The 25,602-nt window shown below is 39.8% G+C and overlaps 1 protein-coding gene across 6 annotated transcripts in view; it reads left to right on the forward strand.

Moving 5' to 3' along the window:
* Positions 1-269: 269 nt before the first annotated feature.
* The window catches only part of LOC122550525 (tyrosine-protein kinase Tec-like), a 151,436-nt gene continuing 126,103 nt past the window's right edge, over positions 270-25,602 (forward strand). The window contains exons 1-3 of one of the 6 annotated variants that reach the window (XM_043691392.1): positions 270-1,346; positions 1,674-1,977; positions 8,529-8,720. In XM_043691392.1, coding sequence (XP_043547327.1) covers positions 8,559-8,720 — 162 coding nt within the window. In that variant the 5' untranslated portion in view covers positions 270-1,346; positions 1,674-1,977; positions 8,529-8,558. Of the gene's footprint in view, positions 1,347-1,601; positions 1,978-2,051; positions 2,251-8,528; positions 8,721-24,877; positions 24,894-25,602 lie in introns of those variants that run through there. The other 5 variants (XM_043691430.1, XM_043691420.1, XM_043691400.1 and 2 more) reach the window with 5 other exon arrangements.

Here is a 25,602-nt window from a genome sequence, read left to right on the forward strand (position 1 = left end):
AATTTAGCATAGCCAATTCACCTAACCTGCACATTTTTTTGGATTGTGGGAGGAAACCAGAGCACCCGGAGGAAACCCACACAGACACAGGGAGAATGTGCAAACTCCACACAGAGTGTCGCCTGAGGTGGGAATTGAACCCGGGACTCTGGTGCTGTGAGGCAGCAATGTGCCACCGTGCTGCCCACAGGTTTGAAGGGTATACCCTGGTCTGCCAAAATTATGAATGCAGCACACCTCTCAAAGACAGAGCTCACAAATTTGTTCACATACAACAATGTTTTTGGCTGGACAAAATATAGGAAAGAAAATGGTCACACATTCAATGACTTTATTCTGCGCTAGACAACCAGTGGGATGCACAAAGCTCCACTTCAAGGGTACTGCCTCCATCAAAGATCAAGGCTTTGAATGCTTTTCAATCACTGCCCCACTCCCAACCTTTGCTGCCTAATATTCCACCCAATTTATACCTTCAGTGTTCAGATCTACACATCTAAGTATCCTTTGCTGTAGTCTCTAGACAAGCATCCTTTCAACTATAAAAGATACTAAAGCAAGCAATCCATTTCAAACGAGGTGTCTTCAAGAGACACACCCAGCTCCCATTCATTATCCCTATTGCTGTCTTATTCCAAGTGAAGTGTTGAGCTATTCAGTGAATAGATCTAAAATGAAACCGCAAAGGAATTATGAAGGCGACATGTGGACAGGATAGCATGGGGAGACTGCATTAACAGATGTATAGCAGTATTAACCAACTTGTTGTTTCAATGCAGTGGTATGAAATGCTGTGACTTTAACATCAGTCATTGCACCAGGAAGTCACAGCTGAAATTGAATTTTGTGGGTTGGTGTGCACCGCCATAATGACCAATGGCCTATTCGGTAGTCACCAACATTGAAAACAACAACTCACAGTCACACATTTAGAAGCTTCATGAAAGACATTTGGGTCAGTCTCTTAAATGTTAGCCTTTTCAACCATTACCTAAAGGTATGTGTCTTGAAGACACCTTATTTGAAATGGATTGTTTGCTTCAGTATCTTTTATAGTTGAAAGGATACTTAGTTGTGTAGATCTGAATAGTGAGGGTATAAATTACAAACCGATTTTAAGAGATAAATTATTTTTGAGTGGTATTTCAATAGGGTTCTAAGGAGACTTGAGACAACTGCTTTTTGTCAACTTACTGGTACATAATCTTAAAAATATATTAATTCACAGGATGTGGGTGTAATTGACTAGGTCAGCAGTTGTCCATCTCCAATTGCCCTGGTTGTGGCGAACTGCCTTCTGGAACCGCTGCAGTATTTGGGATCCAGAGAAATCCAAAGTACTGTTGGTAAGTTTCAGGATTTTGACCAATGTAGAAGAAATGGCGATATAAGTCAGGAACTATAGTCTCCATTACCAGCTTCGAACATTTAGGATGGTTGTTACCAAGGAATGTGGGAATATTTCAGGGGGTTTATCGACATAGAAAGACTGGAAGAGCGATCTGGTGGCCCCGATGACGATACAATCAGTTCGACATAGAAAATTATAACCAACACAGTATATTCTTGCGATCCGCTTCCTTTTACGCAACAACTTAAAGATTTTCTTTGAAATCAGAATTTCCAGAGGGAACTGAACTGTTGAATTTCTGCTTTTTTTTCTCTTTCTGCAGAGCCTTCCAAGAACTGTCTGTCCCAGGGTGCTCTGCCGGGTTGCGCATGTTTTGTCGCTTTGTGGTGTTTGCTGAAACTGTCGATGTGTGTAGGAGGCTGGGGGTGTTGAACCGTCCGGTTGGAGTGCACCCAGAAAGCGGATTAGTGGCAATTGCTGTGAGGAGGGGCAGGAGGAGTTACTGCTGCGGCTGCGGGAGGTGGCGGTCAGGCAGGTGAAGGGAGCGCGCGAGCAGCCGAACCCCCAAACACCTGGACAGCGCGAGGGCTGATTGTCCCCGGGAGACAAGTGTGTTTGTGGACATGGTGAGTCTGCGCCAAGCGATCTGACTCAGCTCCCAGCTAAAGGTTTTGGTTCAGCAAACCTCGACAAGGGAAGGAGCTCGCGCTCTCTCTTAACTTTAAAATAAAAACAAACATATATGGCTGTAGGAGAGTTGTCTTGAAGTTGGCTGGTCACTGAAAACAGATTATGAGAGGAGGATTAGTGCGTGTACTGCAATGCAGGAAGTGAACATTTATATCCCCTGTTCCATACTCACTTTGCGAATTGACCCCATTGTTGCGTTAGAATTATCGGTGAGTTGTACTTTTCCCTGGCCGATTTGAGTTTGCTTTAAAGGCTACGGCGTTTTCGAGCGGAGCTACCTCTTCCCCCCCCCCCCAACCTTTCGCAGGAATTGTTTTACCAATGTTAGCTATGAACTGATAAGAGGGAGCAGCGTTTGTGGAGAGAGAACCAACTAATTTGTTGTATATTTCTGTAACGAAACAACCGTTTTCTAAATGGTGCTTTTTTTTTTGTATGCCGAAGAGAGAGAATGTGAAAGGCATAGAAAATGCTTAAAAAAAAAGTGATTTCTACGATCAGCAACATTTCAAGAGAACGGGAAGACAACAGAGCAGCGAATGCGGTGTAAACGACAGTCACCCAAATTCTTATACATATTCTGTAATCCTCCGGGTTTGCAGGCAGTACCGGCATATTCGCTATTTGCTACATTCGCGGGTAGCTTCTGTCTCGTCACCCTTCATTCTGCATTTAAGTACTTGTGTTTAAGTTAGTATTGCTACTCAAGGTTCTATTTATCCAGAGTTTTATTTTGGTTGCTAGAGTAGATTTTAAAAAAATCTTGCTAAATATAGAAAAAGTCGCTTTCAAGTAAAAAAGAACTTTATACATTTCCCTACATTTTAGAACATGCTTTTGCAAATTGAATGACTTCAAATAATGCTGAGCTGGGATGTAGTCGGTTACCATCTAAGGAGAACAAATTAGCAAGTTTGATATTAAAAAAGGAATGAATAAGAATTTATGTTGCATCTCTCAGGTATCTCAAAATGAGTTACTTCGAGTTGTCAAATACAGCAGCCATTTTACACACTCCCTGTCCCACAAACTGTAGAATAAAAGTTTACCAACACAAAGATTTTTTGACCCATCCTGCTTCTGCTAGATTTTTGATGGAATGCACTGCACTTTATTCTGCTTTAAATATTTTTCCGGTTTTCTCTTGAGTAATGCTTTCAGTTTTGACCATTGTCTATGCCCTGGATATAAATATTTAAATGCAGAATTTGCACAGGGTTATTAGAGCTATGTGGTTGTTATTTAAATCACACCAACTAACCTGATTACTGTTCTGTTAACCAGTAATATGGGAGTTTCTCTTTTGATTTTCAAATGAATGCTTTTTTTGGTCATTCTATGATTTTAAGCTAATATATATCCCTATTTATTAAATTAGAGTTCTAAATTAAAATAAGTTCTTTAAATTGGCATCCAATTCAGTACATAATATCCTTAAATATGACTTAGCTGACGTTTTGTATAAATACATCATTATCGTCTGGATAAATATTAAACTGAGGAGGAAACAAAAGGTCATGTAGCAATGCAATATGCAGAAAAGAGTAGGGGAGTTATCACAGTGCTGTGTCCAATGTTATGTATCAAAAAAAATTTCAACCTTGAGTTTAACATTTTCAAGTTTCCTTTGTTTTCAAGTTGCAAATTGCTTTGCTCTTCTAAGTCTGTCACCACTTGAGATCTCTGCTTTCCACCAAAATGGTTTTTTTTTTCATTTGGTTACCATTCCTTCACTTGCTTCAGCTCGAAGTTGCAGAATTCTTGCTCTCAAGCTTACTGGATGTTCCCTTAGGCCTTCCTTAAAACCTACATCTTTCAGTCTTAAGATTTCTTATGTGCCTCAGTATCCAACTGTGGTTGGGATGCTTGTCTCAAGATGTTCACTATTTCAGAGATGGTATTGACATACTTTTCTATCATTCACACATGCGACATGGGTGTCACTGGCTGGATCAGCATTTATTGCCTGCCTGTGAGAAGGTGGTAGTGGGCTGCCTTCTTAAACCACTGCAGTCCATGTGCTGTAAGTAAACCCTGAAAGAAGGAATTTCCAGGATTTTGACCTTGCAATAATGAAGGAATGGTGATATATTTCCAAGTCCAGATGGTGGATTTGGAGGAGAACTTGCAGGTGGTAGTGGTGGTGGTGTTCTCTTGTGTCTGCTGGGCTTGTCCTTCTCTATGGAAGTGGTGGTGGGTTTGGAAGGTGTAGTCTCAGGGCCTTTGGCAGATTTCTGAAATAGTGGTTAATTATCTGGTTAAATATGTCACTAATATTTGTGTACCTTTTAAAATGCACAAATTGTTTGGGCAATTGTACCTAAAGACCCAAATTTATTTTCCTGTCAAATGATTTGTGATGTCTTTTTTGTGAAAGGTAGTTAAGAAAGGAAAGAAAGAATTTTTTTTTTGATGGAGTGCCTGAATCTATGGATAGAATTGTAATGTGAGCTAATCAGTTTTTTAAAAATTAATTCTTTACTCTTGTACAAATATTTATCAATAAAATACCACATGTATTGGTCTTTCAAGTCAATGTAATTAGGTATCATTAGCTTTCCTTGTCAGATATCACTTCTTCCCCTTCCAATCTGAGCAAATTCCATTGACTCAAACACCTTTTCTTAAATAGATTTTACTAATAAATAAAAGTGAAAGATTTGTTGAATATAACTGGTTTTCACAATGGGAATACAAATGCTATTCAGTACATTGTTTTAATGAATTCATGCTTATGCTGTATGTTGAAAATAATTGAGTGGGGATGTAATAGACTTTTAAGAATTATTGTTTCTACGTTCCTCTCGTCATGCGATGTAATAATTCTTGGCTGTTTGTGGTTTCAGTCTGTGACCATTTTGCATAGTGAAGGTCATGGAAAATATAACATTTCTGGATGGATTATTTGAATTTGACCCAGCAATGGCAAATGAATGATAATGTAGCTTCAAGTCAGGATCAGTTGTTGGAGGGGAACTAATACGAGCTGGTGTTCCTGTTTATCTTCAGTTCTTGTCATTTTAGATGTCAAGGGTTTGGATGTTGCAGTTGAAAGAGACTTGATGAGTTGCTGCAGTACATTTAGTTGATGGGACACAGTGCTGCGAGCCGTGACTGTTGGAGAAATTGAGTTTGAAGTTAGTGGATGGGGTGCTGATCAAGAGCACTACATTGTTGAGTGTTATAAGTGGAGTTTTACTATTCATACAAGTGGAGAGTATTCCATTATGCTACTGATTTGTGCTTTGTAGATTGTGGGCAGACGAGAACCAGGAGATGACTTCCTTGGTGCAGTATTCCAACCTCCTGAATGCTGTCCCGAGTCTTGCTGGATATGAACTGCTTCAATACCTGTGGAGTTACAAATAATGTTGGTGCATTTTCTAGTTCTGAGCTTATGAAAGACAGATCATTGGTGAAAACATTTGTTGGGTCTAGAGCACTACACTCTATTGATGTCCCAGAGCTAATGAAAAGCTCTAACAACTGCATCCTCTTCCTTTGTGTTGCAACTGACCCCAACCAATTTCTGTCTGATTCCCATTACTTGACTTTTGGTGAGGCTTCTTGATGCCACTGTAGTCAAAACCTAATCAGCAGGAGGTGGCTGAGGCATATGTGATGGATTCAGTGGAGGTAACCTGATCGGAAGCAGTATTGGGAGGTGCCTGTATTGGCTTCTGCTCTGGTGCTTGATAGCACTCGCCACTTGGAAGTGATTTATTGTGGGATAGTGTCTTTTGTGGATCTTATAACCCAGGTTAATTGGGGGCAGAAAGCACCCCCCCCCCCCCGCACAGTGCAGAAGAACATTGCTGAAGGTTTGGCCAAAGCTGTTTCTGTGGATTCATGTTATCGTTGTGAGTAGATCTGAGCAAACTGAAAGATTGTGCCATTTTCGTGAAGACTGCGCCCTTGGAACATGGATGTTTGGGATCTGCTATTCAGTGTGGAATAGTGGCTAATTCTTGTAGAATTCCAACGCAATTTCTTTCTGTCGTAGTTAAGAGCTTTGAAGACTTTGGTTGAAATTAGTGGCATATGGTATGTTTTTGGACATGTCTGTGAGGTCACACTTTCTTGTATCTGCTACACTTTATATTGACTGCAATTTGTATGTTAATTGTCTTTATTTACTTTTATTTTGTCGATTAGTATTATAATCCTGATTAGAAAATCATTCAAATGTTGTCTATTTTTCTACCCAGAGGTGTTATCTCACACAACTGAATGCCTTCCTAACATCAAATTCACCCTATGTATTGCTTAGTTTTATCAAAGGCATGTCGCTTACACTGCTGGGCATGCAAGTAGTTTTGTGTGGTAGCATCACGACATTGACACTTCATTGTGGTGGTTCTGCACTGGATGTGTCCTCCTTACTGTTCATTGAACTAGGGTTGATCCCTGTCCCTTTACAGTAATGGTTGAGTAGGGAATATGTCAGGCCATGAATGGCTAAACACTATCACTACTTGCCTAAGACCTAGCGGAGCAGATGTGGACATAGAGTCATATAGAGAAAGTGAGGGCTGCAGATGCTGGAGATCAGAGCTAAAAATGTGTTGCTGGAAAAGCGCAGCAGGTCAGGCAGCATCCAAGGAATAGGAGAATCGACGTTTCGGGTTCCTGAAGAAGGGCTTATGCCCGAAACGTCGATTCTCCTGTTCCTTGGATGCTGCCTGACCTGCGCTTTTCCAGCAACACATTTTCAGCATAGAGTCATATAGCCGAGAAACAGACCCTTCAGTCCAACTCGTTCAAGCTGACCGGACATCCCAATCTGACCTAGTCCCTCTAAACTTTTCCAGTTCATCTACCCATCCAGATAGCTTTTAAATGTTGGAATTGTATCTCTGGCAGCTTGTTCCATACACTCACCACCCTCTGCATGAAAAGGTTACCCCTCAGATCCTTTTCAAATCTTTGCACTCTCACCTTAAACCAAAGCCCACTAATTCTGCACCCCCCCCACCCTGGGGAAAAAAAGACCTTGGCTATTCATCTGATCTATGCCCTTCACGATTTTATAAATGTCCATAAGCTCTGACCCTCCCAGGATAAGAAGTCCCAGCCTATTCAGTCTTCCCTTTTACTCAAACCCTCCAGTCCCAGCAACATCCTTGTAAATCTTTTCTATGCCTGTCTCGAGTTTAACAACATTCTTTTTATAGAAGAGTGACCAGAATTGTACACAGTATTTTAAAAATGGCCTCACCAATGTTCTGCACAGCTGCATCATGACTCTTCAGGATTTGGCCAGCTAGATGGTAATGATGCTGCCAAACTATTTTTGGTGATGAACATTGAAATCCATGACCCAGAGTATACTGTGTGCCCTTCGCCACCGTTATTGTGTTGACCCGATGTCATGAGACTTTGAGGGGCCCAGAGGGTGTTGAGGACTCAGAGCAAACCCTTCTGACTGTTTGCCATTGTATCACTGCCACTTGTGGTGTGTCTGACTTGCTGGTGGGACTGAACATATCCACAAATGGTTGTGGAGTGCCTGGAACATTGTCTGTAAGTAATGATTCTATGAGTATGACAGTGCCAGGCCTTGCTTGAGTTGTTTGTAGGATCTCCCAGTTTTGACACTAGTGCCAGATGCTAATATTGAGAACATTGCAGGGTTAATAAGGCTGTGTATGCTGTTGTCATTTCCAATCTTGGTTGAGCAAAGTGATTCACCTGGTGTAATTCGTTTTAAGATCAAGGCCAAATTGTTCTTAATGTGAGCGTCATATTTGTTTCAGACAGTTACCAGGGAAGAGGTTAGAATCAGTACCAGGGATTAGATTTGGTTGTGATTATTCATCATCTTTTGCCCTTTGCTTAAGTCATAACTTTGGCAAGACATGCATTATAACCTTCTTGCATTGCCATTGAGTTTGTTGTAATATATCAACGAATAAAAATTCTGTAGCATTATGGACCATGATGAGATTTTTTTTTCTCCATCAAATTCCTTGTCCTGCTGTTCAATATGTCAGCTTATTTACTGCAACAAACACTGCAAAGGTGACAAGTAATAAAATAAAAATAAAATTGAGTGGGTGCTGGAAACCTGAAACCAAATAGAAATGATTTTGTCAATTCATCAACTTGAAATGTTGTTACAACATCTGTGAACCGAGAACCTGTCTCGCCTCCATTTTCTGTTTTTATTTCCGAAGACTTATTTACGTTTGTCAGTTTGTAATGTATTAATGCATTTTAAATTATACCTTTGTATTGTTTAAGACAATTAAGCATTATTTTTGCAGTTTTTGCAGTTATTGATTACATTTTAAATGGATTGATACATCTTAAGGATGCTTTTCACTAGAAGAGCAGATTATCAACACATAAACAAGGTTGCATTAACATTTTTTTTGCATTAGTCATGGATCATGAGTAGCAAATCAACACTTAAAATAGTACTGGTTTGTTTTGGTTTAAATATGAAGACCCTGTAGTGAAAAGTTAATTTTAAAAATTATTTCAGGTGTAGTGGGCCCTTCTGCTCACTGGTGAGATGCAACAAAGATTTTGGGAAGAGATGAATGCAGATCCAATTCTTGAAGAGACCTTAATTAAAAGATCACAACAGAAGAAACGGACTTCTCCACTCAACTACAAAGAAAGATTGTTTGTTTTAACCAAATCAAGATTAACATACTATGATGGTCGTCCTGAGGTGAGATTAGTTTTTAATTAGTTAGTGAAAGTTGTATAAATTTGAAGAATGGCAGCAAATTGCACGGTGAAAACTTCTGGACCTGCCTGAGTTGAATGTTTGTTTTGGGAATTCACAAATTGAGGAAAGGGAAATTTCAGAGGACTGCTTGGTGCATTTCAGGATTTTTTGATCATTTTCTACATATTAGTTTTGGAATAAAATAATTTCAGTCAAGGGTGCTTTTTTAAAGCAAATAATTTTACATTCGTTTATTTTTAAAGCACTGAAATGCAGGCTGATCAAAATCTGAACGAGGCAAGCATTAAGTTTGTTTTTCCTTTGAACTGTAACAATTTGTCCACATGTTGTACATCAATTTTAAAATAGGTAGGTTATGAATAACTGAGCTTACAATGGATATTGCATTATCACATTTATGTAAATTGAATAAAGCTTGGTGTCAGGTGTGAATACAAAACAGTTTTAATGAGGCTTATTTACAACAGATGACAATTACATGTAAACTATTCCGTTTCCTTTCTGATAACGTCAACATTGTTCCTGAAGTGAAAAGAATTAATTTGGTTAAAAAAATCTGAATACTTATTTCCATCTGTTTATATGTGTTCATTTTAAGAATTTATTTGCTACACATTGTCTATTCACTTGCTTGTTATTTGTGCGACATAATTTTATTGAACTCGGGTGATTTGGTACATTTGGCTCAGTTTAGTCCATTTATCTAGATTGAACTGACATTGTTCATTTCCTTAATTTAGCATTCAGGTATTTTGTAAATAATTATAGGGTTTTCAACTGCACAGCTTTAAATAAGTCTATTTTATATATTGGTAATTTTGCTGCAAAGAACAACTTCTTAATTTCAGTTTCTGTTTCATTAGTTTGAAGCTTTCACCTTTTCCCCTCACAATGTAAATGGAAATGATGTTCTGGATTTCAAAAAAAAATGCTTTTATACTTTTTATATCAGTTCTCAAATGTCTGTTAGGGCTGAAACATATGCAGTTTTACAGATTTTTTTTTCATAATTAAACCATTCACACTAGGATTGTTCTTTTGGCTGTTCTCTGCATGTCTTACCAATTTGACTAGAACCTATGAAAACATTATTGTATATTAGCATAGCTTTAAAATGTCTGTGAGGATTACTGTGTTGGATTCAAGGGGCGGGAGTGGATTGACTTGTTTTGTTTTTTTCCCTTTAGATTGCTGTGTGTAGACAATCAAACTTAGCTTTTCAGATATGTCTAAATAGTACATGGTCCAATTGTCAGCATATATAACTATCTAAAGTATTAATCCTGCTTTGGACAGATGATTACTCATTGGAAGGATCCATAATTTCAACCGAGGCTGAATGCAAAATACACAGGAATCTCTAAAGATCCTAGCATGAGATATGGGACATTTAACATTGGATCTCAATCAAATTTGATAGCTTTCATTCAGAATCGATCAGTGGACCTGTGTACAGGATCTTTGAAATTGCCTTCACCAGTCTAACCTGCTACGTTCCATTCTCTCAGGTCTGACTATAACTTTGTTATAAATGTGCTAAGAGTGGTGTAGTTGTCATTTGACATGTCAGCCTCTGACCTGGAAAGGCTGAGCATCAACTCTCTAGGACACTTCCTTCCATCTTCCCTTGGACTGTGACCGCACCATTGAACTTAAATCTGTTATTTCTCGGACTATCATTGACCTCATCTCCTATGGAGATCTCCCCTCCACAGCTTCCCACCTTGTAGTCCTCCACCCTCAAAGAGCTCGCGTCCACCTCCTTCCCAAAATTCATTAACTGACTCCTTGGCATACCCACTGTTTCAGCCTGTTTCTACCCAACTTATTTCTTCTGATCCTGACTCTTATTTTCCCATCTTTGTTCAGTCTCTCCCACATATTTTCATGATTTTTTTAGATGCTTTATGTCTTTTCCTAAATAGAGGGCTGAGGGCTTACCCAGGTCTCACTTTCTGGTGCATCAGTGACATCATTGCAGCTGCTTCCTATTCTTGTTCAGAATTGGAAAAAATTAGCAGTTTTGTTTTCAATTCCATCCTGCTTTCTGCTTTATCTGATTCATCTCAAACTCTTCCTTTCCCTGACTTCACTGTCCCCATTTATGGGAATAGACTGTCCACCAGTACTCACTACAAACTCACTGACAGGATATGTTTCCTTGCAACCTGCTTTTTTTTGCCAGGATTCAATTCCATTTGCCCAGTATCTTGGTCTTTGTTCCATCTTTTGTGATGATGCCTCCGACGTATCCGACCTGTTCTTCAGCCAAGGATTCCACTCCTCCATGGTTGACAAGAACCTCCAACTGTGCCCGAACCATCTTCCACAATCTGTCCACATTTCATCTCCTCCTTACTGGAAAAACAATAGGATTCCTCTTGTCCTCACTTTCCACCCACCAGTCTCCACATTCCTCACCATTTTTGCCCCTTCCAACAGGGCACAAGTACAAATCACATTTTCCCCCCCACTTTCAGCATTTCATAGGAATCATTCCCTCCATGACACCTTGGTCCATTCCATCTCTTCGAACACCTCTTCACCCCACCATAGCATATTCCCTTATAATTAAAAATAACACTCATTTTCTCCCTCCTCCTTGTTCAAGGCACCAAATACTACTTCTGGGTGAAGTAGTATTTTACTTGTACTCTATTTCTTTCAATCTAATCTGCTAGATCGCTGCTCACAACTTGGTCTCCCTTACATTGGTGATATTGCATGTAAGCTGGATGACTGTTACAGAGTACCTCTGCACTGCGTGTCAAAATAACCCTGATCTTCCAGTTGCTTGTCATTTCATTAAACCCCACCACTCACAAACTGAAATTTTTGACCTGGGCCGGCTCCAGTACTGCATTGAAATTTAACACAAGCTGACGGAACAACTCGTCATTTTTCACTTTGGTACTTTACAGCCTCTAGACTTCCACAGCTTCAGAGAATGACAAATGTCATCTGTTTTTATTACTCCACCCCCTGGTTTCACACCGTGTCTCATTTTTGCTCTGAAAATAGCAGACTCATTCTTCCTTCACGCTTGTATCATTTACACCATTTCCAAATCTCTCTCACTCCTTTACCACCGTGAGCAGTTTGTTGTCTTTTGATCTGGGCATCTTCACCATTTATTCTACTAGCTTCTCTTCCCCCTCTGTTAACAACATTTAAAAAAACACCATTTTCTAGCTTCTTTCAGTTATGATGAAGAGTTCTTACAGACATTAAACATTAATTCTGTTTATCTGACTATAGCTGCTGCCAGAACTGTTGCTTTTCTCTGGCACTTTGTATTTCTATTTTAGATTTCCAGCATTTGCAGTATCTCATATTTGTACTTTGGAAGTTTATAATCACTACATTGACTGTCTGTCTCTGTAGACATTTTCTTTAAGACCATTGGATGCAGGCCGTCAGATTGAGGAGATTTAATCCCATTTTTTCTGTATTGCCATTTTTTCTATATTTTCTCTAAAATTCTTTCCCTCTATATCTCAATTTTTCCAATATAATGAAGATAGATACAAAGTCTCCCTTTTGTAACAACGTATTATTTTCTTTACTAATCAACCTGTTCAGAGATGGTATTATGCACCTCCGGAGCATGTGGGACTTGAACCCAGGTCACTTGGTCCACAGGTACGGACATTACGACTGTGCCACCAGAGGGCTGTTTGTTTAAAATCTCTGCTGTTCCTTGTTGCCATATTCTCATCTCATAATTGACCAGAGCTCACTTTTGTTACCGTTTTTCCTTATGTACTTTTGAAGCTCTGACAGTTTGTCTTTCTTGATAGTTTTCCCTTGTATATAAGCACTCTTTTTGGTTTCTTAAAGTATCCCAATTTTCTGACCCACTGCTAACCTTTGCAGCATTTTCTGCCTTTTGTCAACATGTTCCCTTTGTTAACTTCCAAGTTAACTGAGGATAGCATGTCCTCCTCATAGTCTTTCTTCAACATCAGTGTATACTGTCATACCTCACTATGGTACCATGCAATAAATAAAGCCCCACTATTCCCAGAGTCGTAACAAAAATGAACAATTATATAAAAGTATGCAAAATTATGCAATTTGTCGTCATCATCAACAGAAAGCAATCAGTTGGATATTGTCATTTAATCTTCCTTTTCACTCGAATACATGTGAACCTCAATTGATGTTAGGACACGTTATTATAAATTTGTTTGTTGCCAAACGTTTTCTGCAACTCACCACTGTTAATTGAACTGAATTGAATTTAATTGAGTGATTTATTGTCACTTGTAGTTAATAAATAAATATAGTGAAAAGTGGAATATGTCACTATGCTCCGACACCATTTTGAGCTACAGAATATATTAAGAAGATTAGTATGTAACTAAAAGCAGAGTTCATCTTCCTCCCTTCTTGTGCTCTGCTCGACATGGGGATGTGTCCACAGTGCTCTTTGGACATACCAAAGCCTCTGCATCACTGTCCTTTCCAGGAGTCCTGCTCTGGGGCTGCCATTGCCACTATTGCACTCCAGGAATACCACGTTGAGCCTACTATGCTGTCTCCAAAGTAACCAATAATCCAGTTGATCCACCATACTACAAATTCTGGCTATCAAAGCTGAAGCCCAACATCCTAATTCCAATGCTGGTCACTTGTATTCCTTTTCAATCTAGTCTCTGAGATTGCTGCTCATGACATGGTCACCTTTACATTGGTGATATTGAATTTAAGCTGGATGACTGCTATAGATAACCTCTGCATTGCATGTCAGATGCCACTTTTGCCGATCGCAGAAGCTGTTCTGCTGTCACTGCCATCTTCAATGCCAGTAGTGCTGCCACTGTCTTGAGTCCTGTGCTGGTGGGCTCACTGACATTGAAGTCACCACACTCTGGGCCTACATTTGCTGCCAACGTGAGCTCCCTAAGGGCTTGCTCTCTCTCTTGCGCTGGGAATCACTTCCTCTCATCGAATTTTGCAAATTCAACTAGTTGCCTTCCTATTTCATTGAGTCCTGGAGAGATTTACAGTCCAATGAACACCTTTAAAACAGAGGTCAAATATTTCTGTTTGAATCCAGGCAATGACATCCTTTGTTCTTTCTTTTAGATGCCTTTTTTAAACTGTTATTTGATAAACCACTCTGCATATATTTTGTACACAAACTGAAAGTATCCAGAGAAAGAAAATGCATAAATGACACAAGATAGCGTTTAACAGCAAACTAATAAAAATACATACACCAGACCATTTAGTTCATAGACTACAGACACTCAAAAACTTTGCATCTGTTCACGTTCATAGAAAGGACTTATTACCTTGATGAAACACAAAGGTTGGTCTCGCTAGCTCCCCCCTTACAACGTTTGAACATTTTTCTTCCAATCTCAATATTTAACTTTATGTTTATCCTTTACTTGTAGTGAGAGTGAGATATACAAATAGTTTTACGTCCAATTATTTACATGTCAGAACCATCAGCTATAGTACACAGTCATGATGTGGAGTTTACCTCAGCACGTGTTGGTTGTGATAAATTCCTGCTACTTGAAGAATGTCTCTCTTAATTATCCATCACCTTGCTATGTTTTTAGGTGTGATGAAACAATGCAGTCCCCTGTCCTCCTCATATCTCGTGTGAACTCTAGTTCTGCCTTTCTCGATTCCAGCACTTGTTTTGTTAATTCTATGTAGGCCTAAAGAACTGGAAACCAAACTTTTTACCTTTCTTGTCTTTTACCATTCAGTTTCATCTCTACCATTCTCTTGGGGAGACATGGCTTGGTTCAAGAGCAATACTTGCCTGGCTAACATTATTTTGGCGATCTATTGTTTCTTTATTAATTGATTTACGCATACTGTTAATTCCACATGAGCTTGAAGTACTGACATTTATGGCCGTTTCTCCTTTGTCTTTCTGTTCCTTTTTTTTTCAGCACTCTTTTTGTATGGTGTGTAGGTTCATAGGCTTCCAATTCATTTTAATCATTTGGTCAGTTAGCTTCTTATGTTTTCCTGCTTTGAATTATGTGAGATAACCCTTCAGTCCCCAATCTAATTTCTTTTCTACCATGGTCATCTTTTCATTGCCTATTTCTTTTGTAGGATTAGCAGATTAGCAAGAGGGCAGATTTCAGCAGTCCAGTGCCACTCTCCCACCCTCCAGGCATGGCTTGGATCCTGCCTGTGTCCTCCTATATAGGGAAATTCACCAGATCAAATTAGTCCATCTGTTTCAGTTAAGTCCTACTATGCAGATGACTACACTCAGACGTGTTCTACCTTTCCTTCAAAGCCTAACTTGAAGTGTCTTCCAGTTTACTTAATCACCTGAGAGATTGTTTACCTTGGCTCTATATCAATCTATCCCTCAAGGTGGCCTGTGAGTTGAGGCATTTACCATTCTGCTACCTACCACCCTGTGATACTGCTCTCAAGGTTCGGATATGATACGATAAGAGGACATTCAACCAGTTGTCATTGTCCTGTATTCATAGTGAGGGAAAGTCACATTATCTGGTCTCTTTGTCCTGTCAGTGGTCCACGCTTATCATACCCAGCTTGGAACAACAAATTGTTGGGCAAATGGCTAAATGAATCACTTGACACGAAGGTCCATTTCTAGCATTAAAGAGGTTATTGTTTTACTCTGGTGGGGAGAAATCCCTGTAATGCCCTGAGGCTTGTAGATAGTACACATTGCTGCTAAAGAGGATAAATGGAGGGGAACTGGATATTTTGAATGTGGTCCGAGTCAAGCATGCTGCTTTGTCTTGGGTGGTGTCATGTTATAACTGTGTTGGAGCTATATCCATCCAGGCAAGTGGGGAGTATTCCATCACACACCTGTCTTGTGCTTTGTAGATAGATGATGGACAGGTTTTGGAGAATTGTGAGGTGAGTGACTTGCTGTTGGATTCCTAACCTCTCACCTGCTCTTGTATTTATATGACTTGTCCAGTTCAGTTTCTGGTAAATGGTAACCCTCAGGATGTTGGTAGTGGGGGTTTCAGTGATAGTAATAATGCCATTAAAAATCAAGGGTGATGGTTAGCTTCTTTCATGTTTGAGATGATCATTGTCTAGGTACTTTTGTGCTGCAAATGTCACTTGCCACTTGTCAGTGGCAAGTGACATTTGCAAGCATCTAGATTGTCCAGGTATTTCTGCATTTAGACATGAAGTTCTTCATAATCTGAGGAATCCAGGCTGGTACTGAAGATTGCGCAAACATCCCTACTTCTAATCTTACAATGCAAGGAAAGGTATTGAAGCAGCTGAAGCTGTTTAGGCGTGAGAAACTTGAACTCCTGAGGTGTCCTTGCAATTGGATGACTGATCTTCAGCAACCACAGTCGTCTTCCTTTGTGCCAAGTAAGACTCCTGCCAGTGCCAAGTTATACCCCTGATTCCCATTGACTCCAGATTTGCTGGGGCTCCATAGTGCCATGCTTGGTCAAATGTGACTTGGATGTCAAGGGCAAGTCACTCTTGCCTCACCTCTTGAATTCAGCTCTTTTGTCTGTATTTGAACTAAGCCTGTAATGGGGTCAGGAGCTGAGTGGCACTGGTGGAAACTGAGCTAGATGTCAATGAGATTATTGCTAAGCAAAATACTACTTGATAACATTGTGAATGACACATTCCATCTCTTTACTAATGATTGGGAGCGGAATGATGAGGTGGTAATCAGCCTTTTTGGAATTGTTCTGTCTTTGTGTCCAGGCGATACCTGGACAATCTTGTACACCATCAGATATGTGCTTTGTAGAAAATAAACTCTGAGTAGGGAAATGTATATCTGGACTTGTCATTTTTTTAGCAGTGGCAGCAAAGAATGGTTAGCTGTTTGTGAATCAAATATTGAAAGCTAAGTATTATTTGAACCAAAGAGTGGTTTGGAGAAAACGTCAGAAAAATGAAAGAAACAAAATCCCAAGTTTTGGGGATTGATTATTCATTCCTATTGAAAAGCATAGCCGGACAGGCAGCATCTGAGGATCAGGAGAGTTGACGTTTCAAGCATAAGCTCTTCATCATAGAGTCATAGAGATGTACAGCATGGAAACAGTCCAACCCATCCATGTCGACCAGGTATCCCAACCCAATCTAGTCCCACCTACCAGCACCTGGCCCATATCCCTCTAAAGCTTTCCTATTCATATACCCATCCAGGTGTCTCTTAAATGTTGCAATTGTACCAGCCAACCACCACTTCCTCCGGCAGCTCATACCATACACGTACCACCCTCTGTGTGGAAAAAGTTGCCCCTTCGGTCTCTTTTAAATTTTTCCCCTCTCACCCTAAACCTATGCTCTGTAGTTCTGGACTCCCCCACCCCAGGAAAAAGACTTTGTATATTTACCCTATACATGCACCCCATAATTTAGTAAACCTCTGAGATCACCCCTCAGCCTCCTATGCTCCAGGGAAAACAGCCCAAGCCTGTTCAACCTCTCCCTATAGCTCAAATCCTCCAACCCTGGCAACATCCTTGTAAATCTTTTCTGAACCCTTTCAAGTTTCACAACATCTTTCCGATAGGAAGGAGACCAGAATTGCATGCAATATTCCAAAAGTTGCCTAACCAATGTCCTATACAGTCGCAACATGACCTCCCAACTCCTGTACTCAATACTCTTACTAATAAAGGAAGGCATACCAAACGCTGCCTTCATTCTTCTATCTACCTGCAACTCTATTTTCAAGAAGCTATGAATCTGCACTCCAAGGTCTCTTTGTTCAGCAACACTCCCTAGGACCTTACCATTAAGTGTATAAGACCTGCTAAGATTTGCTTTCCCGAAATGCAGCACCTTGCATTTATCTGAATTAAACTCCATCTGCCACTTCTGAGCCCATTGACCCATCTGGTCAAGATCCTGTTGTTATCTGAGGTAACCCTCTTTGCTGTCCACTACCTCTCAAATTTTGGTGTCATCTGCAAACTTCCTAACTGTACCTCTTATGCTCACATTCAAATTATTTATGTAAATGACAAAAAGTAGAGGACCCAACACCGATCCTTGTGGCACTCCACTGGTCACAGGCCTCCAGTCTGAAAAACAACCCTCTACCACCACCCTGTCTTCTACTTTTGAGCCAGTTCTGTATCCACATGGCTAGTTCTCCCTGTATTCAGTGAGATCTAGCCTTTGCTAATCGGTCTCCCATGGGGAACCTTGTCGAATGCCTTACTGAAGTCCATATAGATCACATCTACCCCTCTGCCCTCATCAATCCTCTTTGTTACTTCTTCAAAAAACTCAATCAAGTTTGTGGGGCATGATTTCCCCTGCACAAAGGCATGTTGACTGTCCCTAATCAGTCCTTGCCTTTCCAAATACATATACATCCTGTCCCTCAGGATTCCCTCCAACAACTTGCCCACCATCGAAGTCAGGCAGGAATTCTTGCAACGTCAACTCTCCAGCTCCTTGGATACTGCCTGACTGTCTGTGCTTTTCCAGCACCACACTCCTTGACTCTGATTTTCAGCATCTGCAGTCCTCACTTTCGCCCTGTGTGTATTCTTTACTAAAGAAGAAACCGGTAAGATCTTGGCTCTTCTGTTATCATACTAAAGCAGGATAAACAGTTTGTTCCCCAGCATTTGAGGATTATTAAGTTACTGAACTGTGCAAAACAAATATTGAATTTAGCCAGACTTCTGGTTTTGATGAAATGAAGTTTGAAGGTAAACACACACTTGTAGAACAAATGTCAGAAGCACGAAGCAAAACTTTTTTGAAAAGCATTCCTTTCCAGCAGCATTCACATGCAAATGACAGAAAGTGGAGGACACAAGGTTAACGTGCTTGCAAGATATTTTAGATAGAGACAATTATACAAAAGAAGAACTTTAACAGAATAGAGGACAGAAATGCTCTCATCAATTATAAGAAGTGAATAGAATTTGGGGACTTAAATCAGTCAATGGTTGAAGTGTGATTCAATGTACTATTCTGCTATAAACTGTCTCAAATAGTACAACAGAGTTTTTTAAGCTAACTATGAAACAGAAGATTTAGAATAAGATCAAATAACGTCGTGATTTGGATATTGTTCAAAAAGAGAGCATTGTATTAGTTGCAAGAAATTTCAGTCCTTTGATGCTATGTATTGGTGGCAGAATCTTTCAATTGTCCAGTATTGGACAGAGGATGTATGCCCAGTGTATGTAATAGACTGGCTGAAACACTACCTTGACACTCTGCATAATAAGTACTGGAACAAAGTTAATGAATTTGAGAGTTCCACAAGTTTAAAATTTGGGGATGATAGTACTCAAGTCTTTTAAATACTCACCCAGATGCTTCTTAAATATTGTGAGTACTTTCCTCCATTACCCTCTTAGGCTATGCGTTCCATGTATCAACCACCTTCTGGTTGCAAAATTCTTTGTTAGATCTCCTGTAAAATACTTACCTTAAACTTGTGTCCTCTAGTCCTAGATTTTAATGGCCTGGGCTAGTTTCATATGATCTACTCTGTCTATGCCTCTCATAATTTTGTAATCTAGCAACCCTGATGAAGGAGCAGTACTCCAAAAGCTTGTACTTCTAAATAAACCTTTTGAACTATAACCTGGTGTTGTGTGATGTTTAACTCTGTCCACCTCAGCCCAACACTGGCACCTCCACATCATAGTTTTTTTAAATTTTATCCAGACGACATCATTTCAAGAACCTTATAAAATATCCTTTCTCATGACTGCAGTGATGGTTTCCTTTATCAATAATGCAATGTCCGACCTCTCTTGTCACACCTGAAATTTTCTACCCTGGAATGTTGAGCTGCCAGTCTTGCCCTTCCTTGCATCCATGAATGCAAAAGTATCATATTCCCATGTGCTCTAAGTTCATTTGTCTTTCCAGACAGCTCCTTGCATTCAAATATGTACAGACTAGCTAACTGGAGCTACCATATACTTGATCATGAGTATGTCTTTTTGGCCTATTGGACTATCTTAGTATTCTTTCTATATCTTTTTGGACTTTGCTCCTGAATTTACATCTCATCTGTGCCTCATTCCCCTGCCGAATTGGTTTAAAACCTCCTCACAGGAATGTTGACCCATTCCAGCTCAGGTACAAGCCATTCAGCTTGTACAGGTCTCACCACCTTAAAGGCCATCTCAATGGTCCAAAAATCTAAAGCTCTCCCTCCTACAATATCCTAGCTTCCTAGTCCTATTCTCAACAGAAATGCTTCAGCCGCTCTGAGACATTCCTGACCCTGGCACAAGGGAGGCAACATACCATTTCAGAGTCTTATTTGCTGCTACAGAACTGCCTGTCAGTTCGTTTGCCAATTGAGTTCCCTCTCAGCAAAGCTCTGCCAATCTTTCTCATACTTTGGTGGGCAGTAGAGCCGACTTATGTCTTTTTGGCCTATTGGACTATCTTAGTATTCTTTCTATATCTTTTTGGACTTTGCTCCTGAATTTACATCTCATCTGTGCCTCATTCCCCTGCCGAATTGGTTTAAAACCTCCTCACAGGAATGTTGACTGTTGCAACTTTCCCCTGAGAGTCACTCTCTCTCTTTCTCACACTCTCTCACTCTGTCACACTCTCTCTCACTCTGTCACCTGTCTGTGTCTCTCTCTGTGTCTCTCTCTCTGTCTCTCGCTCGCTCGCCCTCTCTCTCTCTCGCTCGCCCTCTCTCTTCCCACCCACCCGAACAGAATAGCTGTCTCTTTCTTCTGCACACTTATCTTGGTCACGAAATGCTTTTCTGCCTGCGTGACCATTATTTGCGGTGTCAGCAGCTCGCTAAACATGCTCTTCACATCGTCCTGCTGTTCTGCGCCGCAGTGAGTCCATCTGCATTTCTAGCCACTCCATGTGGTCAATAAGGAGCTGCAGCTGAACACATCACCTGTATTTGGAGTCAGTGTGGACACCAGATGTGTCCCTAATTTCCCACACGTTGCAGGAGGCTGAGTTCTCCCTCATTGTGAACTTTACAAGGTACGAGCAATAAATTATTCAAATTACAAATTACTCAATCGTACTCATTGTTCAGCAAGTCAGATATCTATTTCTCTTTTTTTTCTCTCTCTTGCTCACTCATGCTCTCTTATTCCTGCAGCCTACCATCCCCACCGTCTCAACAAAAACTCTGCAAAACTAAGGATGTTATATGCTCTCTCCCTCCTTGTACTACTTACTCTGTCTCGAAAGCAGCCGGTCCTCTTGCCTGCATCACCTTTTGAACCCTGACGTCAACTGAAGAGCTGTACCTCTGGATTTGGTTGAGTTTGCTGAAATTCACTCCTCTCCCACTACTGCTCTGACTGAGCTTGATCCATTCCTCTCCTGCTCTGACTGAGCTCGAACTGCTCCTCTCCTGCTCTGACTGAGCTTGATCCAGGCTCCCAGTCCTCAGGTTTTTATTTGGCAGCTCCACTGCTGCCATTCATCTCGAGGTTTGCTCCACTTGGCTCCTCTCCTGCTGCTGCTCTGACTGAGAACGACAGAGGCAATTTGTCCATTTGTCTCTGAAAGGTCAAAAAGCTTAGCTGAGGATGCAGGAGTAATCGTTAGGTAATACAATAAACTAGGAGGGGAGATCAGTGTGAGATTTGTCTGAAATACTGTACTGAATGACACTGTCACATCCTATCCTTTGTATGCCATTAGCAAATGATTTCAACCAGGTAGTGACTATGGAATTTAAAGCATGGGGTGAAGGAAAAGTCAATTTTCATTTTATAATTTTGTTGAATTGGCAAACTGACTGAGTCAGTCAACACTAGCAATAATAATGATAGTTAAAGATAAGAAAATAACCTTTTCCCCTTAATGGAGGGGTCAAAAACCAGGAGGTACAGTTTTAAGGGAAGAAACAGGAGATTTTGAGAGAATTTCAGGAAATAATCACCCAGAGTATTGTGGGTGTCTGGAAGTCTGCTTGAAAGTAAGGAAAGAACACTTGATTAATAAGTAATGTTAGATATGTAGGTCCAGTTGATTCAAAGACAAACTGACAAACAACCATTTAAAATTTATGAATAGATGAAATACTAACATTAAAGTTAAATATGAGCATATATTATATCTTGCATACGGTGGGGGCTGGGGGAAATGCCTCTACAATATTTGTTATCGAACATGCTAAAAATGAGTTGGAAAATAATTGTAAGGATGTTATGAGACATCATATATTTAGTCCTTGGAGCAACAATAAGTAATTAGAAGTAAAGCAGTTCAGAATAAGTTGAAAGATGTCAGGCTGAACTTGCCCGGTGCTGTGATCAGACCTGTTGCTGCAATTTTGGGTCGAAGTATGAGTGCAAACTGGTCAAAGCAGCACAATGATTAAGAATCATATGTTTGTTCATTTATAGATAACTATTGCCTTGATGAATATTGGACAATCTGGTGGTAAAATATTACATATTTAAAGGTATTATTAATGATTTAAGTGCAACTGAAAGATGCACAGACCTCTCTAACTAGTTGATAAAGTAAAAACCGAAGGGAACAATGCAAGTGTCTATGAACTGGTTTGCATTTCCTGTTATTATAATTCCATACAAAACATTTTTTGAAAAGTCAGATCTGAACCAAATTGAGCTCTGGGTAGAGAACAATGTGCATTCATTGTGAAGGTTATGTCAGACTTGACAAAGAACTGAATGGGAAGATTCAGGATGTCAAATCATGACCACTGCTGTTTTGAATGTATGTAAATGAGCTGGAATGAAAGTCAAAATGATCAAAACAACAAATGATACCAAAGACTATGAAAGTAAAAGAGGAAGTCAAATATAGAACAAGTTAAACAAGAAACCTAAGTTTACACAATGATGCAAGATAACATTTCATGGAGACAAATCTAAATTATGCACATAGGAAGGTAAAGTAGATGACCTGCTTCTTTAAATTGCTGGAGATAATGAAGGATTGATGGAAAAGAAATCTGTGTGACCTGTTCTCTATACCAAACATGTCCAATAAATTCACTATCAAAAAGCCAATAAGGTATTGAATTACATTGTCAAGCTGTGGCACACATATGGAATGATATGCTGCTTAAACTGTGTGCTTGTCTGGTCAGATCATTATAGATGTTATCTGCTCCTGATAAACAGTGACTGGAAAGACAAAGGTACATTTTGGTCAAAATATTTATTTTATGTTCTAGTTACCTACCCTTTCCAGTCAGTCACTTGTTTTATTATGAATTTTCCTTCCAGTCACTTACCCACCCAGGCACTACCTTCACTCATGGAGAGAAAGTAGAGTTACTATTTAGGGTTCAGTGACCCTTCTTCAGAACAGCTTCAGAAGAAAGGTCCATTCTGATGAAACGTCACTGGACCTGAAATGTTAACTCTGCCTTCTCTCCACAGGTGCTGTCAAATCTGCTGAGTATTTCCAGCAATTTTTGGTTTTGTTTTGATTTCCAGCATCTGCAGTTCTTTCAGTTTTTTTTATAAATAAGGATTATTTTTTTTTTTAAACAACTATATCCATTTGCATACAGAACTGGCTCAAAGGTAGAAGACAGAGGAAATCCACAGGCAATCTCTAGTCATGCACACATGCATTCTCTTGACTGTCACACCTATATGAGCAAGCAGGCCCCTCCAGTCACTCACCCAGTACTGGGAGATCCACTGAGGAGCGGGACATGTGAAGGTTGCATGGTCCTGCATCACTAATTTAACCAATCAGGGTACCAAACATTTCAAAGCTGAAGGTGTTACAGGAAGATCCCCACTGCCCCTTCCCATCCTTCAAACTCCCAGCCTGACATCCTGACGTTCATCTTTCTCCACCCAACCTCTGAAGGCCCAACTTTTGCCCCTGTTCCCTCCTGATAGATCTGTGTATCCTTGAAGGCACCTGGGCAGATAGATAAGGTGGTTAAGAAAGAGTTTGGAATATTTACCCATGAAAGCATTGAATACAAGAGCAAGGAGCTAATGAGAGCTGTATATAATGTTAGTTAGCCACAGCTGGAGTATTAGTCGTCACACAATAGAAATGATGTGATTGCATGCGAAAGGATACAGAAGAAATTCAGCAGGACGTTGTGTGGGCTAGAGTGATTCTGCAATGAAATGAGACTGGATAGTTGGAATTATTTTCCTTGGATTAGAAAAGGCTGAGGGGTGATCCAAATGAGATGTACAAAGTTCTGAGGGTCATGGACAGTGCAGGTAGACAGAAACCTTTCCCCTTTGTAGAGGGTTCACTAACAAGAGGGCATAGTTTTAAGGTAAGGATCAGAAAGTTTAGAGGAATTTGGGAAAAAAGAAGTTTTTCGCCTCGAGAGGCATCTGAAGATCATTGCCTAAAAGCGGGGTAGAGGCAGGAACTTTTAAGAAGTATTTAGATGAACCATTTGAAACACTATAACATACTTGGCTATGGACCAAGTTCTGGGAAATGGGATTAGAATAGATTGATGTTTGATGACTGGCATGGACATGATGGGCTGAAGAGCCTTTTTCTCCACTGTTATAAGCTCTATCATGAGTACTCAATAAATTTTTATGACAAATGCAAACTAGAAATTGCATTTAGCATGGATTATTTGCTACAACTTCATTTGTGGCACACTTTTGAGTGAACTGGGAATCAAAGGAAAAAAAATGTTAGTAAAGTGTTTCTTTTGCTGGGCTTCTATTTTGCTCATGATACTTTTTGCCACGTACAAGGAGACCTTTTCAAAACAGTTTTCTATTATTTCATGAAAAATTCACACTTGCATCAAGTCACAATTAACCTTGAAATGTGGGTAAGCAATTTGAGTTTTGGTGTAAAATATGTTTGAATTCCCTTTATTGATAAGCAAGGTGTTGTGCCCAGAATACGCAGTTGATGTATTGTTGAATATTGTTAATGTTACAAGTGAAATGGTTAGCAAAAACTGCAGTTCTGTAAACTTTGTACTGGTCGTTCTTGGGCCAATAGCTAACCTTTATTTTGCAGTAGTGACTCAAGGTCACTTGAATTGAAATGAAACTATTTAAAAAAGCTTCAAAAGCAACAAATTGTGAACACAAAAATATTGTTAGCAAAATAAGAACACAAGGGGCTGCTTTATAATGTTGGCAACTTTACAATGTTTGATACTTTCATGGTAAAATTTATTTGATATATGTCTTTTTGCATGCTACCGGATTGGGTGAAAGCATTTGCAATGAACTGGTAAGAAAAATGGCATTTTCATAGGTTTGATTTTTTTCATGACAAATCAATTTCACCAATTCTTGGCTCTCTGATTTCCTTTCCACCAGTATTAGTGGCCGTATGTTCGAATGTTCATGGCTCGTGAATTTATGTGATCTTAAGAAAAAGGGGGAAAAAAGTCCTGAGACTAATGGATGGGCAGGGCCAAAGCAGAACTAAACCCCACTTGGACCTTGGTGTGGGGCTCAGTCATGGAAGAGAGTGAGCTGTGACCCCAATCTCTGTTCCTGATGCACAACTGAAGTTGTGACCTATAGTTTGGGAAGCACTGTTCCAAACAATTCTGCATCCCTGTTTATTTGTTAAAACATGACTCTTTGAAACCTATCTTTGGCACGACTATACCAATATCTACTCGTGTGTAGAAATTTTGTCTTTAACAATCTGTGAAATACGTTGAAATCCTTTTCCTTAGTACTATACAAATACAAATAATCACAGATCTGGATTCGTAATGCAAAGTAGTTGGAAGATTGTATTTTTGCAGCTGGCTATCTCTGAATTAAGCTTACTAGATAACTCAAGTGATCTTGGCACGACTATACCAATATATACTCATGTGTGTCGAAATTTTGTCTTTAACAATCTGTGAAATACGTTGAAATCCTTTTCCTTAGTACTACACAAATACAAATAATCACAGATCTGGATTCGTAATGCAAAGTAG

The sequence above is a fragment of the Chiloscyllium plagiosum genome, chromosome 1 (assembly GCF_004010195.1).
Source record: "Chiloscyllium plagiosum isolate BGI_BamShark_2017 chromosome 1, ASM401019v2, whole genome shotgun sequence".
Taxonomy (NCBI): Eukaryota; Metazoa; Chordata; class Chondrichthyes; order Orectolobiformes; family Hemiscylliidae; genus Chiloscyllium; species Chiloscyllium plagiosum.